We start from the raw sequence: 15,531 nt of genomic DNA, 5'->3' as shown, positions 1-15,531 counted from the left end.
GGTCTCTTCAGCTGCATCAGATGCCACTGTGCATTTACTACAGCAAATATTACGCTTGTGTGTTGTGCTGTTGACTCTAGTGGCAATACATTGTATTGTCGGTAATAAACACACACTGACGGGGAGAAAAGTTTCGTGTGGTTACAGATGAACCACTGACATGTTTGGAGTGGAATGTTTTTAATTCGGTTTATGGATTTTAAAAGTATTGAAAACCTTGCAGTCTATCAAAGATGAGAGAGATTTCAGACCTTATCTAAAATATCTTAATTTGAAAGTCAATTGTTTTTGGGTTTAAAATACTGAATGTTGGGTAACACTTTACAATAAGGTTCATTAGTTAATGCATATACTAACATGAACTAATCATGAACAACACTTGTACAGCATTTATTAATCATAATTGAACATTTACTAATGCATTATTAACATTCAAGTCCATGCTTGTTAACATTAGTTAATGCGCCATGAGTTAACATGAACTAACAATGAACTACTGTATTTTCATTAACTAACGTTTACTAACATGAATAAATACTGTAGTAAATGTATTGTTCATTGTATGTTCATGTTAGTAAATGCATTACTTAACATTAACTAATTTACCTTATTGTAAAGTGTGACCCATTGTTGTAAGTCAAATCATTGGGAAAGTAATTCTTCTTAATTCCAGCCTGTGTATATTGCAATTGGCTGATTGGACTTTAAAGTGACCAAACATAAAAGATTGCTGTTAATTTTATGTTTGCTGGAAACTAAACGTGTAACGCAGGCCAGCTAGCGAAGTGCTATGCAGGTAAACCTCAAATGCAAAGAATCGCCAGTTCAATCCCAGCTCAGACAGGGTTGGATGCAGTATGACCGGTGGGTTACATGAGGGGGCTCGTCCGGGATGGGAGTGAGGTTTAGTGAGTGTTATGGAGTCCAGCTAGTGAAGTGCTATGCAGGTAAACCTCACTCCTTTGACCTCTAAAGGTGCTCTGGCGACAGACACTAGAGGTTATGGTCTTTAGCCACCTTGTTAGAGCAACCGACTCCCATGGAAAAATCCCAGATTCGATCCCAGCTCAGACTGGATTGGGTGCAGTAGGACGGTGTGTTATACATGGGGGCTTGTCTGAGATGGGAATGAGGTATAGGGGGATGAGTGTAACTGGCCAGCTAATGAAGTGCTATCCATGTAAACCTCTCTCCTCTGACCTCTAAAGGTGCTCTAGCGACAGACACTAGAGGTCATAGTCTTTAGCCTCCTTGTTAGAACAGCCGACTCCTATACCAAAAATCGCCGGTTCAATCCTAGCTCAGTGTGGCTTGGATGCAGTAGGACTGGTGGGTTACATGTGGGGGCTCATCCAGAATTAGAGTGAGGTTTAGTGTTTAGTGAGTGTTACGGAGTCCAGCTTGTGAAGTGCTATGCAGGTAAGCCTCACTTATCTGACTCTAAAGGTGGTCTAGCGACACACGCTAGAGGCCATGGTCTTTAGCCTCCTTGTTAGAGCGACCAACTCTCATGCAAAAAATCGCTGGTTAGATCCCAGCACAGATCGGGTTGGGTGCAGTAGGACCGGTGGGTTACACATGGGGGCTCGTCTGGGATGGGAATGAGGTTTAGGAGGGTGAGTGCAATGGAGGCCAGTAAGCAAAGTACTATGCAAGTAAACCTCACTCCTCTGACCTCTAAAGGTGCTCTAGTGAAAGACGCTAGCGACAGGCCTACTTGTTAGAGCAGCAGACTCCCATGCAAAGAATTGCCAGTTTGATCCCAGCACAGAACGGGTTGGGTGCTGTAGGACCAGAGGGTTACACATGTAATTACCTGTTCTTGGAAAAAAAGGTGTATCTCAGTGGATAAAGGGAATCACCTCTTGCCTTGCCCAAGAAAAGAGACCTATTTTAAAAAACAAAATGCATATATTTTGGACTATTCGGAAAGTATTCTGTGACTTTTTGGAGAGTCTAGATGGTGACTCTTTTGATGAATTGATGAACATTGACAGAATATGATTAGACCATTATGTTATTACTGTATTATTTAATATTATTATTATTAATTTTAATAGTTTGTTTGATTTTCTTTCTTTTGAAGAGTATTAAGTTATATTGAGTTTACATATAATTGTTGTGGTATTTTTGCTAAACTGAACATTTAAAGCCTTCGTTAACTTGTATGACAATGTTTATTCATTCATTCATTCATTTTCTTTTCGGCTTAGTCCTTTCATTAATCCGGGGTCGCCACAGCGGAGCGAATCGACAACTTATCCAGCACATTTTTACACAGTGGATGCCCTTCCAGCCACAACCCATCTCTGAATAACACTCATACGCACTCATACACTACGCTCAATTCACCTGTTCCTCATGTCTTTGGACTGTGGGGAAAACTGGAGCACCCGGAGGAAACCCACGCGAATACAGAAACACCAACTGACCCAGCCGAGGCTCGAACCAGCGATCTTCTTGCTGCGAGGCAACAGCACTACCTACTGCGCCACTGCGTCACCCCTATGACAATGTTTAATAAAATAAAAATAGTTTTTTAAATGTTAAATTTGTATTCTGAAGATGATTGAAGATCTCTAGGAATCGAAACAACATTATGGAACTCTCATTTCTGTGTTAACTATTTAGAAACTTCAGAAAATTCATATTAATTTCGTATTCGTAGTCATTTCTTAAGAGGCCACAGAGCGTATTTCCTGCAATAATCCAATAGGGAATCAAACATGCCCATGTGGAGGGTGATGCGAACTTCTGGACGGGCCTACAAAATTACATCATCGCCGCAATACTCTATTTTATAAACACAGTCATTATTAACACTGACATCTCCCCTCGTCTTCTTTCCGAAACACAGTGGCATGGTTGATGAGGTTTTCTCTGTGCGAGAGATGACGGCTCCAGAACATACAGTCGATAACAGAGTCAAATCTGCAAAGGAATCGGGTGTGAATGTGCGCAGATGAGTGTCAGATGCAGGTTCTCTTGGCATGCAGCATTTCTATGAGGAGGTTGTTGCAGGGCACCTCTCCGCTCAGGTGTTTGTAGCACAGGTAGTCTTCGGCTTGCGAACTCAGCGCTCTGAGCTCAGGAAGGCGCAGCAGAATCTGGCTAAACCTGTCCGGGAATTGCGGATACGCGCACAGCGTGTACTCCAACAGCGCGGCGTTCACCTGCTCGTACACGCTCTCCACGTAAGGCTGGTTTTCCAACAGTTTCACATCTGCAGAGAAGCATCGATAGAGTCTGGTTAAAGTGGAAAAGGGGTTTTCAAGCACTCGCTGAACACACACACACACACACACACATGCGGTCTTATTATGAAAAGCAGCTTTTGTTGACGCTAAATTGCTCTCACTTAAGGGAATCGGAACAATGAAGGAGCATTTTCTCCTGACGCTGAGAAAGAGAGGGGCACGGCGGCATAGACCAATATGGGGTCAATCCATTAAACTTCTTTTGAGCCAGAGTCTCTCTATAGACGGCGCGTGTGCGTCTGCGAGTGGATACGGGGTCCGGCTCCCTGCCTTTGTAAACAGCAGTGATTCAGAAGGCTTTCATTTTAATTAAGCCCATTACCCAGTTACCGCGCAGCAAGCGCCACACAAAACATGCTGCCACTCACGACAAATAGCCTGTTACAAGCGCGTCCTCGTTAGCGGGGCTCGAAATCAATGCAATATTCATCTTTTGAGAAGTTAATTAGCCTCGGTCAAACCCCAGCGGAGGAAATATATATACGCTCAATAATACGCGGAGGACAGGGTGACGGCGGTGCGTCGTAGGCTATGAAAATGCCTTTTATATTATACTATTAAAACATCAGCTGAGCTGAGGCAGAGAGACAGAAAGAGAGATGAAATTTAGCACATGTTCATCATTAACGGGAAGCTGTTTTGGCCTCTGGAATTAGTTAAAAGTCATTAAAAACGCTCGAGAGGAACTTATTAAGGATTAAAACTTCTAAGTGCGGAATGACACTTGCACTACGGGCAAAAAGTTATCATTTTATTAGCCGATCGGGATTCAGAAAGTGAAACTTTTAGGACTCAGGCTTGGTGGATTTGACATGAGGTTAATGAAAAGATTCCCAAACTGTTTCTAGAGCTGCAGAAATGATGATGTCATAACATTTTTCATAACCCCTTTGCACAATAAAACAGTGTTGTTCAAAAGTTTGGGGTCAGAAAGTTTTTCTTTCTGTTTTTCTGTTTGTGAAAAGTAATTAACACCTTTTATTCAGCAAGGACGCCATGAATTCAATCAAAGTGACAGTAAAGACATTTATAATGTCACAAAAGAGTTTCAAGTCAAGTAGGTGGTGTTCTTTTGAACTTTCTGCTCATCAAAGTAACTTTAAAAAAACATATTGCAGTTTCCTTTTCCTTTTCTTCGGCTTAGTCCCTTTATTGATCAGGGGTCACCACAGCGGAATGAACCGCCAACTTATCCAGCATATGTTTTACACAACCTATTCAGCAGCAACCCAGTACTGGGAAACACCCATACATTAGTGCTAACCACTGAGCCACTGCATATTGTAGTTTTCCGCAGGATTATTAAGAAGCAAAATTTTTCATTTTCAGCATTAATAGGAAATATTTCTTAAGCATCAAATCAGCAAATTAGGATGATTTCTGAAGGATCATGTGACACTGAAAGCTGAAGTAAATGTAGATTATTTATTATTTTAATTATTAATTACTGATTCTATTGTAAGGCAAAGCAGTGGCGCAGAAGGTAGTGCTGTTGCCTCACAGCAAGAAGGTCGCTGGTTCGAGCATCGGCTCAGTTGGCGTTTCTGTGTGAAGTTTGCATGTTCTCCCTGCGTGCGTGTGGGTTTCCTCTGGGTGCTCCGGTTTCTACCACAGTCCAAAGTAGGCTAAATTGTCCGTAGTGTATGAGTGTGTGTGTAAATGTGTGTGTGGATGTTTCCCAGAGATGGGTTGCGGCTGGAAGGGCATCCGCTGCGTAAAAACTTGCTGGATAAGTTGGCGGTTCATTCCGCTGTGGCGACACCGGATTAATAAAGGGACCAAGCCGACAAGAAAATAAATGAATGGGTCTATTGGATTAATTAGCAAATAAATGCAACCTAAAATATATTAATATTTGAAAATATCTGAAATATATAAAGAGAAAAAGATCTCCAAACTTTTGAACACTAGTCTCTAAATGGTTCACTTCCAAAAATGCCAGCCAATCATAACAGCGCTCATTTACATATGAACGTCAGCAGTATCAAAAACACCTTATTTAAAGGAATAGTTCACCTAAAAATAAAAATCCTGTATTTACTCATGTTTTCTCATTCTTAACTTCTCGAAGCATTTATGTGTTTCTTTCCTCTGTTATACACAAAAGAAGATATTTTGAAAAATGTTGGAAACCTGTAACCATAGACTTCCATAGTATTTGCTTTCCATACTATGGAAGTCAATGGTTACAGGTTTTCAGCTTTCTACAAAATATCTTCTTCTGTGTTTAACAGAAAAATAAACTCATAAAGATTTGGAAATATATGAGGCTGAGTACATACAGTAGTAAGCAATTTTTCATTTCAGAGAGAACTATCCTTTTAACTGAAAAACAAAAATAAAAAATCACAATTAAAGAAAATGAGCTAAGTTACCTGTGAGTTTAAAGGCTGGTTTATACTTCTGCGCCGAGTGATCACCGTGACCCACTGCACTAGCCTAGCATGTAGCTGTGCAATTCTACTTTTGCTTGCTGTTTGTGTTATTCTGCAATAACAGTTCCGAAATGCTAGCTGGCAGTGAGGTGTTTATGTTTCTCTGTGTCGACTTCTTCTTTGTTTTGTTTTTTCTGAACGCTACCTTAATGTACAAGTAGTTCAAACGTGCTCATTCAGAGGTGGAAACCAGCGGACGTGCAACAACTTTAATCATAAGGTAAACACAAAACAAAAGTTTCCATCTGGAGCTACTTCACGGGACTGGACACTTGTAAACACTCGCTCCAACGGGCTTACGGCTCTTGGTCCCGCCCACACTCAGCACAGCTACCAAGCTGACCAATCACAGAGCTGGTGCTATGCTTTGTTGTGATGTGTAGTTACATTTTTCAGCGTCGGCCACAGCGAGGGCTATGTGACCACGTGAATGCTGCGCCGGAGCATACATGTGCGCTTGACGCAGAAGTATAAATCGGTCCTTAGGCTGCATATACTGCACCTCCTCTAATCTAGGTTTTATTAATGTCTAAAGTTCACATAAACTGGAAGCTGCAACCATTTTTTTTTGTTTAACACAAAATTAGCAATGTCAGCTAACAAAATCAAATGGCTAGTTTAAATTTCATGTGTACTTTAATATTAAAATGTGCGTAAGTGAATTAGCTTTATGATTCTCACCGGGGTTAAAGAGGATGAGGTATTTGAGGCAGGCGGTTTCTCTGCGGTCCAGCTGTAGCTCCTGTAGACGCTGCACCAGCTCCTGTCCTCTCTGGATCATCCCGCTCAAAGTGACGCCTGCCTGGGCCAGGAGAGATGCAAGCTCCACCTGACACACATAGTAAATATCATACACTCTCAGAAATAAAGGTACGCATGCTGTCACTGGAGTGGTACCTTTTCCAAAGATACCAATAAGTACCTTAAAGGTCTATATTAATACCTAAAAAGTACAAAATTGTTCCTCTTAAATTTTTTAGGTACTAATATATACTTTTAAGGTACCAATATGAACCCTTTAAGTACAAATGTGCACCTTATAAAAAGGTACCACCCCAGTGACAGCTTGCATACCTTTATTTCTGAGAGTGGACAGAAATACATAATAACATACACAGTTAGATATTGACTGAATGAATGTGTCTTGTTTTAAGTGGGTGTTTCATACCTCCTGTCCAGTAATGAGAAGCACACTGTCCTCTTTCCCATGATGCAACTGTCTGGCAACATAGTCCAGCACTAGAAGTTCACTCCAGCAGTTATGCAGCAACTTCATCTGATCTCCAACCTGATGAGCACAGGGAATACATTAAATTGAGTGACTAAATTAAAATGAAAACAAATATATGAACAAACATAAAATACCACATAATAATAATAATCATAGTAATAATAATAATAAGTACTCAGCATAAATGAGTACACCCCCTTTTGAAAAAACAGTTTATTTAACATGTAATCCATTAAAATAAAAGTTTGATCAGCTAACACTTTTAGAAATAGAAAATGAATACTTTATAATACAAACTTTATACTTCATAAAACAAAATGTATACATTTTTATATAATACAAATTATTCAACAATATTTTTTACAAATAGTACAACTTGTATATATTTATTTGTGTTTCTCTTCATTTTTCCTGTTTATGAAATGTATGTAATATTTTTTCCCTATTATTTTATTTTGCGCGTACAAATTTTTGGACTCATTTGAAGCCGGGGCGAGGCAGTGGCGCAGTAGGTAGTGCTGTTGCCTCACAGCAAGAAGGTCGCTGGTTCAAACCTCGGCTCAGTTGGCATTTCTGTGTGGAGTTTGCATGTTCTCCCTGCCTTCACGTGGGTTTCCTCCGTGTGCTCCGGTTTTCCCCACAGTCCAAAGACATGCAGTACAGGTGAATTGGGTAGGCTAAATTGTCCGTAGTGTATGAGTGTGTGTGTGTGAATGTGTGTGTGGATGTTTCCCAGAGATGGGTTGCGGCTGGAAGGGCATTCGCTGCGTAAAAACTTGCTGGATAAGTTGGTGGTTCATTCCACTGGGGCCACCCCAGATTAATAAAGAGACTAAGCCGACAAGAAAATGAATGATTTAAAGCCTTTTTGTTAGATTAGTTGCAGTTTTAGCTTGATTATACAAATATATTATTGTATAAAAATAGTAATTTTAAAAGGACAAAAAAAAGTAATTTAAGAGAGATCAAAATATGTATTTGTGTTAAATTATAATCGTGCTATTTTTAAATACTCGCATTTATATTTACATTCACTGGCTACTTTATTATTTACAGCTGTCCAAGTGCTCGTTAACGCAAATTTTTAATCAGTTAATCACATGGCAATAACTCAATGCACTTAGGCCTGAAGACATGGTCAAGATGATCTGCTGCAGTTCAAACCGAGCATCAGAATGGAGAAGAAAAGTGATTTAAGTGACTTTGAACATGGCATGGCTGGTCTGAGTATTTCAGAAACTGCTGATCTACGGGGGTTTTCATGCACAGCCATCTCTAGCATTTACAGAGAATGGTCTGTAAAAAAGAAAATATTCAGTGAGCGGCAATTCTGTGAGCGCAAATGCCTTGTTGATGTCAGAGGTCAGAGAATTTCCACACTGGTTCGAGCTGATAGAAAGGCAACAGTAACCAATCGTTAACTGAGGTATGCAGAAGAGCATCTGTGAACACACAACACATCCAACCTAGAGGCAGATGGGCTACAGCAGCAGAATACCACGACGGGTGCCACTTCAGTCATCTAAGAACAGGAAACTGAGGCTACAATTTGCAGCATTGGAAAAACGCTGTCTGGTCTGTTGAGTCTTGATTTCTGCTGCCACATTTAGGAAGTATGGACAAAATTTGGCATCAACAACATGAAAGTATGGATCCATCCTGCCTTGTATTAATGGTTCAGGCTGGTGGTGGTGGTGTAATGGTGTGGGGGATATTTTCTTGGCGCTCTTTGGGCCCATACTTTAGTACCAATTGAGCATCGCGTCAGAGCCACAGCCTACCTAGTACTGTCGCTGATCATGTCCATCCCTTTATTACCACAGATCTTCTGATGGCTACTTCCAGCAGGATAATCCGCCATGTCATAAAGTGCGAATCAACTGATTTCTTGAACATGACAATGAGTTCACTGTACTTAAAGGGCCTCCACAAACACTAGATCGAAATCCAATAGAGCACCTTTGGGAAGTGGTGGAACGGGAGATTTACATCATGGATGTGCAGCAAATGTGTGATGCTATCATGTCAATATGGACCAAAATGTCTGAAAAATATTTTGAGTAGCTTGTTGAATCTATGCCAAGAAGGAATAAGGCTGTTTTTAAGGCAAAAGTGGGTCCATACTTGTAAAGTGTACATACAGTCAAGCCTGAAATTATTCATACCCCATATATATATATATATATATATATATATATATATATATATATATATATATATATATATATATATATATATATATATATATATATATATACACATACATACACACACACACGCACACACACACAAATATGTACACCTTCCTCTTATTCAGCCAAATACAATGTGAATATGTCATTGTGCCTTCACACATACACATTCAAGCAGGTTTAAAAGGATCTTCACCCACACAAATTTTCCAGAGCGCTTCAAGTTTCCACCTCCAACACAATAGCATTGAGTTTCTGTATAAAAATGGAACAGAATGGACTGAACCATCATTCATGCTGGGAGAGATGGGATTCATCACTCATTCAACGAATCGCAGTATAGCCGGACGCTATTATGGCTATTCACAGTCCAATTTAGCAGGTGTAACTGGATTGAAAATAGCCAGTTATGGGGATGATATAATTCTACAGTGACAACTTTCAGCTCACTCTGGCATACAAGATTGGTGACCCCGGCCAAGCCTCTCGGGGCCGAACAGTTAATTGCAGCAGAAACGCACAGTTTTTTTCTTCTTTTAAAGCGCATAGAATTGGATGCGAGCTTCATCACTTCTTTTATGCCGCGCTGCTGTTGCCATGACGAGAGAAACAGCACATTCAGCTCACAGTGAAGGAAGCTGGACTGACTGTAGACATGCAGGGACACATTGTGCAAGACGAGAGACAAAAACCCACACGCGGCACATTTCAATGCAAATGGAGGAGAGCAATGCTGATATGAATGTATTAAATACCATTTCTTTTCATACCTAAGAAATGGCAGGATTTTTGTAGCTATGCGCTCTAAAGCTTATCAAATATGAATATATCTGTCAACATATTTCAATCCCCAAAACATAGACTCTCTAAAATGCTAGCTTATTTTAACCTAAATTTGGGTTAAATATGAACCGACCCAACATTTATTTTCCTTCAGCTTAGTTTCTATTTTAGAGGTCACCACAGTGGAATGAACCGCCAACTTATCCAGCATATATTTTACGCAGTGGATGCCCTTCCAGCTGCAACCCAGTATTGGGAAACACCCATACACACTCCGGCCAATTTAGTTGATCCAATTCACTTACAGTGCATGTCTTTGGACTGTGGGGGGAAGCGGAGCACCCAGAGGAAACCCATGCAAACAGAGGGAGAACATGCAATGTTCCACACAGTATAGCCAACTGGCCCAACCGGGACTCAAACCAGCAACCTTCTTGCTATGAGGCAACAGTGCTAACCACTAATCCACTGTGCTTTACTGTGATTAAAAATTTAACTTAAGGCACTGTGTGCAATTTTCACCATTAGAGGATACATATTCACATCAAATAAAGGTGTATTTTGATGACCCATGGTATTACCCATGGTTACTATATTACCTATAGTAACTATATTTAAATTTGGCCCACTAGCCTCAATCAAGGCAAGGTAAGTTTATTTATATAGCACATTTTATACACAGTGGCAATCCAAAGTGCTTTGCATAAACAGAAATAAAAGTATAAGAAAATAAAAACAAATAATAAAAATGATTAAAACAGATAAAAACATTAAAATGTGTTAAAAACAGGTTATAAAAAATGAAAAAAAGAGAAAGACATAAAAGTGAGATTTGTCGGACGTGGCACATTGCTCATTCAGTAAAGGCACAGCTAAACAGATGTGTTTTCAGTTTTGATTTAAATGTGCCTAATGTTGGAGCACATCTGATCATTTCTGGAAGCTGATTCCAACAGCGAGGGGCATAGTGGCTGAAAGCTGATTCACCCTGCTTTGACTGAACCCTTGGAACTTCTAGTTTATTTGATCCTAAAGATCGGAGTGATCTGTTAGGTTTGTATTCAGTCAGCATATCTGTATTGTATTGAGGTCCTATGCCATTTAGTGATTTATACACCGGTAATAATACATTACAATCTATTCTGAATGTAACCAGTGTAAAGACCTGAGGACAGGTGTGATGTTTTCAGAATTCCGGGTTCTGGTCACAATTCTGGCTGCAGCGTTCTGGATGAGCTGCAAATGTCTGACTGTCTTTTTGGGAAGGCGGGTGAGGAGTCTGTTACAGTAATCCACCCTGCTGCTTATAAAAGCATGAACAAGTTTCTCTAAATCCTCACAAGAAACAAAGCATTTAATTCTTGAAATGTTTTGAGATGATAGTATGCTGATGTACAGCTTTGATATGACTACTGAAATATCAAGTTTGGTTTTTGGCTATCATAAGAAAAAGTTTGGGCACCCCTAGTTTAGGGTAAGGTTTTATGTAGGTGAGATGTTTTTTCAGATGCAACGTGCCTTTTAGATCCCCTCATGGGCCGTTTAATTTAGGAATGGTGGAAATTTGTGCAATATAAAACCTTGATAGTTAATTTTATCTGTTTCTGAGGACGTTAAATCGGCTGTTCAGCATCACCTGCTGAACATTTTTGCCCAATACCAATTCTATTTTTGTATCCCTACCCCTTCCCCTTGGTCCTTACAACCGAGGATTAAGAGGAAGGGCTTCAAAATTTACCCCTAAGAATTGGGACAGCACTACAGCACATGCACACATCATCATATGTCATCGCGATCTCTTGCTTCATATGAGATCAGACAATAGCAACTAGTTATTCCAGTTGAAATCTAGAATTTTTCGGTATTTATCTTCAGGAAATCACTGGCATATATTATGTTATCATAACTATCTAATGTGGCAACAAGATCATAACTGTACTGTGTATTTACATCGTTACCATGTTCATCTAAACACACAAAAACAACATTAACATTATAGCAGACACTGTAAAGAGCTAATTCTTAGCCACGAGACTTTTCTGAGTGGGTATACGAGTGTCATCAAGTGACAGAATGTTGTAGGACTGCTGTACAGCAGTTGTTATTAGGGATTAAAGATCTCGAATTTTTATTTTTTTTAAAAAGCAAGGCGGTCAAACATGAACGCAGTTATGAATATAATAAAATACATGTTTGTTTGTCGTATAAATTCGTAATAATGACAAAAAAATACTAATTTGCGGATCTCATTACTTCCGGGTTCAGCAATACTGCCATTGAGGCTGGTGTGTTCTGGGAAATTTTCTTACCCCTTGTTTTCGAGTGCAGTCCTGAAAATTTTTTGTTCACCCCTTCCCTTTAGCCCTACGCCTTCAAGCTAAGAGAATTGGGACACCCCTACCTCTTGGCGTGAACGCGCAAAACAAGGGGTAGGGGTAAGGCGAAAGGCTAAGGGGTAGAACTGGGATTGGGTCTTTGTTTTGAAGCTACAGTGAAACATGCAAGAAGCAATGTGACAGTTTTTGCAAAACAAAAAGTCCCAGTGTTATCTGTCATACTTTTTCCATACAAAAATAAAGAAAAAGCAAAGTGAATGTTGTGCCTAATAGAATAGAGAAGATTTCATCTAAAGCCCTTTTAAAGAAGCACATTTCATTGCTGAAAAGAAAGCCTTCATGAATAAACATAGAAACACTTCTGTCTGACTTGAAGTGAACTTTCTGCAAGCAAAGCTAGCTTTTCTTGAAGAGAATCAAAGTGTGATCAAATGACGGTATGGTTTACAGAAAAGACTCAGAGTAGAAAGAGGCTATACAGTTACATTCAGAGACACATTACAACTGCACACACTGCTGGATGACCAGAATCTCAAAACACTCCAATAACACATTGAAAACGATGCAGTTTCATATCTACTGTAGTTCTGAAAACTAGCCACTCATAAGCATCATTCATACAGGAATAAATCCATGTTTTCATTTACTTGCAAAGTTAAAGTCAGAATTATTAGCCCTCCTAAATTATTAGCCCCCCTGTATATTCATTCAATTTCTTTCAACTTAGTTCCATTATTCATCGGGGTTCGCCACAGTGGAATGAACTGCCAACTTATCCAACATATGTTTTAACGCACTGGATGCCCTTCAAGCTGCAACCTACTGGGAAACACTCATACACTCTAGCATTCACACACATACACTACGCCCTATTTAGCTTATTGAATTCACCTATGCTGCATGTGTTTGAACTGTGGGGAAAACCGGAGCAACCCACGCCAACAAGAGGAGAACATGCTGATGTTTGAGATAATATAAAGGTCACTAACTTTATCAATTCTTTCACTATTTCTTTTTACTGTACCTTAAATATGCCCTAAGGTGGGACATAGCAAAAATTAAAAAAATTAGGTAAAAACTCTTAATAATACCAATAGCGTGAGAGGAATTTATCTTCATTGTTATCTTAAAAAAGCCCTTTCTGTTTTATAAATGAAATTATGAATAATACATATTTTTGGACATTTTCAATAAACAGTTTTCACGCCAAAAGACAACAAAACGTAACAATTATATTGTGCATGGTTTCAAAAAAGTAAAATACATGAACAATTCTGGGACAAAAAACTTATCACAGGGGGCTTTAGTCACTCTTGAACTAATGAAAGTTTTCTGGGTAATTGCATGATTTAAAATTACACTTGAAGTCAAAATTATGAGCCATCTTCTGATTTTTTCTTTTTCAAATATTTCCCAAATTATGTTTAACAGACCAATGGATTTTTTTTCTTCTGGAGAAAATCTTATTTGTTTATTTCAGCTGGAATAACAGCAGCTTTTAATTTTTTAAAAATAATTTTAAGGTCAATATTATTAGCCAATTTAAGCAATATTTCCTCGATTTTCTACAGAGCAAACTATTATGTTTATAACATAATGTTTATAACTGTTTGTTTTAAAAAATCATCTCTCCTTTAAACAGAAATTAGGTAAAAATTATAAAATAATTAAAATTTTAATAACACTCAACTGCGTAGTTAAAAAATTTATAAAGTTTCTGTTTTTATAAATATATGGATGAAAAAAAATAGCCACTTGCAAGGCTTGATGTAATTATTAAAGGGCACTTAGGTTACCCCTTTTTCCAGATTTAAAAAGTCCTTTGTGTCCCCAGAATATGTCTGTAAAGTTTCAGCTTAAGATACCCATCAGATTATTTATTATAGCTTTCTGAAGTTTCTGTTTTATAGCTCATAACAGCTTGTTGCTATTTTTGTGTACTGTGCCTTTAAGGCTTGTCCTCCCCGCCCACCGTTCTCACGTGCCTGTCAGCATGCCTCACGCCCTATTCACACGGGGCTTCAGCGTCAACGCTTGACAGAGGGCGTGTCTGAAGTTGGAGCTGAAACGATCGTCATAGAAGCGTCAGCCAATGAAATTCAGTCAGCAATAGGCCACTGTCTGAGCTGGTGTATTTGCATACAGCGATCTGATTGGCTGACGCTTCCGTCGGCGCTTGAAAAGTTGAGCTGGTCCCAACTTCTGCAGCGAGGAACGCTCCTGAAGCGGCGCCGACGGATCCACAATGCAGTTCGGCAACGCCTGTTGTCACCCATTCAAAGTGAATGGGAAGCGTTGACGCTGACGCCCCGTGTGAATAGGTCGTCAATCACCACCCTCGGCTGCCTCAGACAACAGACAGACATAAAGGAAGCAGATCTCATGTAGCGTTTGTGAGATATACTACAGTAAGATCTTTAATAATGATTATTTGATGCATTTGTTGTTAAGTTACCACGATGAGTCACACACAATGTCGTTATAAAGTTTACGCACACACAAAGATACACACATACACACACACGGCGTGGACCCTCACACACAGACAGCGCGCGCCTTCAGCTTTGCACTGCTGTATAGATATCCGTTATATTAATGTACAAAATAAACTGTGGTTTAACATCTACGAACCGGGATTGAAGCGTCTTCTTTTATAATTGTTCTGACACGCAGCTGTGGTGAAAGTAAATCTGAAGTAAACGGCTGTAATTCATTACACACTGTTTTAAACTTTTTAAACTTGTAAACTCACTATTGATCACATTTGATGATGATTGATGATCCTATGTGATGTTTTGCGCACATCCTGTCTTGTTGATAGGATTATACGCTTCACTTCGAGACGTGTTAATACGCAGCTGTCAATTAATTCGGTGGGCAGGGGGACCGCACTCCTACGTCAAGTTGTGGTCGGTCTCAAAACCGCTCTAATTGATCCACCTTTTTGTGTTGTTAAAATGAAAAAAAAAAGACTGGGTGTGTTTATATCACCCCAATATGACGATCTATACACTATACCTACACATTTATATATACTGTATATCTACACAGCCGGATAAATAAGTAATAAACACGTCACCATTTTTCTCAGAAAACATATATTCTAAAGGTGCCGTTGATTTAAAATATTCTCCAGATGTTGGTAATAACCAAAGAAATCCATACATGCAAAGAAAACAAATCTAATTGGTTTACAAATTATGCAGGGAAAAAGTATTGAACACATGAAAAAAGGGAGGTGTAGAAAAGCAGTGAAAGCCCAGACAGCAGCTAAAATCTCTCAGTAGTTCTTTAGCT

At 39.3% G+C, this 15,531-nt stretch overlaps 1 protein-coding gene across 2 annotated transcripts in view; it reads right to left on the bottom strand.

Moving 5' to 3' along the window:
- Positions 1-2,069: 2,069 nt before the first annotated feature.
- Positions 2,070-15,531, bottom strand: part of nr5a1b (nuclear receptor subfamily 5, group A, member 1b) — a 40,244-nt gene continuing 26,782 nt past the window's right edge. The window contains exons 4-6 of one of the 2 annotated variants that reach the window (XM_087299452.1): positions 6,861-6,980; positions 6,374-6,521; positions 2,070-3,223 (exon numbers count right to left, since the gene is read on the bottom strand). In XM_087299452.1, the coding sequence (XP_087155578.1) occupies positions 2,970-3,223; positions 6,374-6,521; positions 6,861-6,980 (522 nt within the window). In that variant the 3' untranslated portion in view covers positions 2,070-2,969. 2 annotated transcript variants of the gene reach the window in all.

Source organism: Danio rerio, chromosome 21 (genome assembly GCF_052040795.2).
Source record: "Danio rerio strain M-AB ecotype USA chromosome 21, GRCz13ab, whole genome shotgun sequence".
In the NCBI taxonomy this organism is placed as follows: domain Eukaryota; kingdom Metazoa; phylum Chordata; class Actinopteri; order Cypriniformes; family Danionidae; genus Danio; species Danio rerio.
Note: the sequence above shows the minus strand (reverse complement) of the source record. Positions and strands in the feature narration are given on the sequence as shown.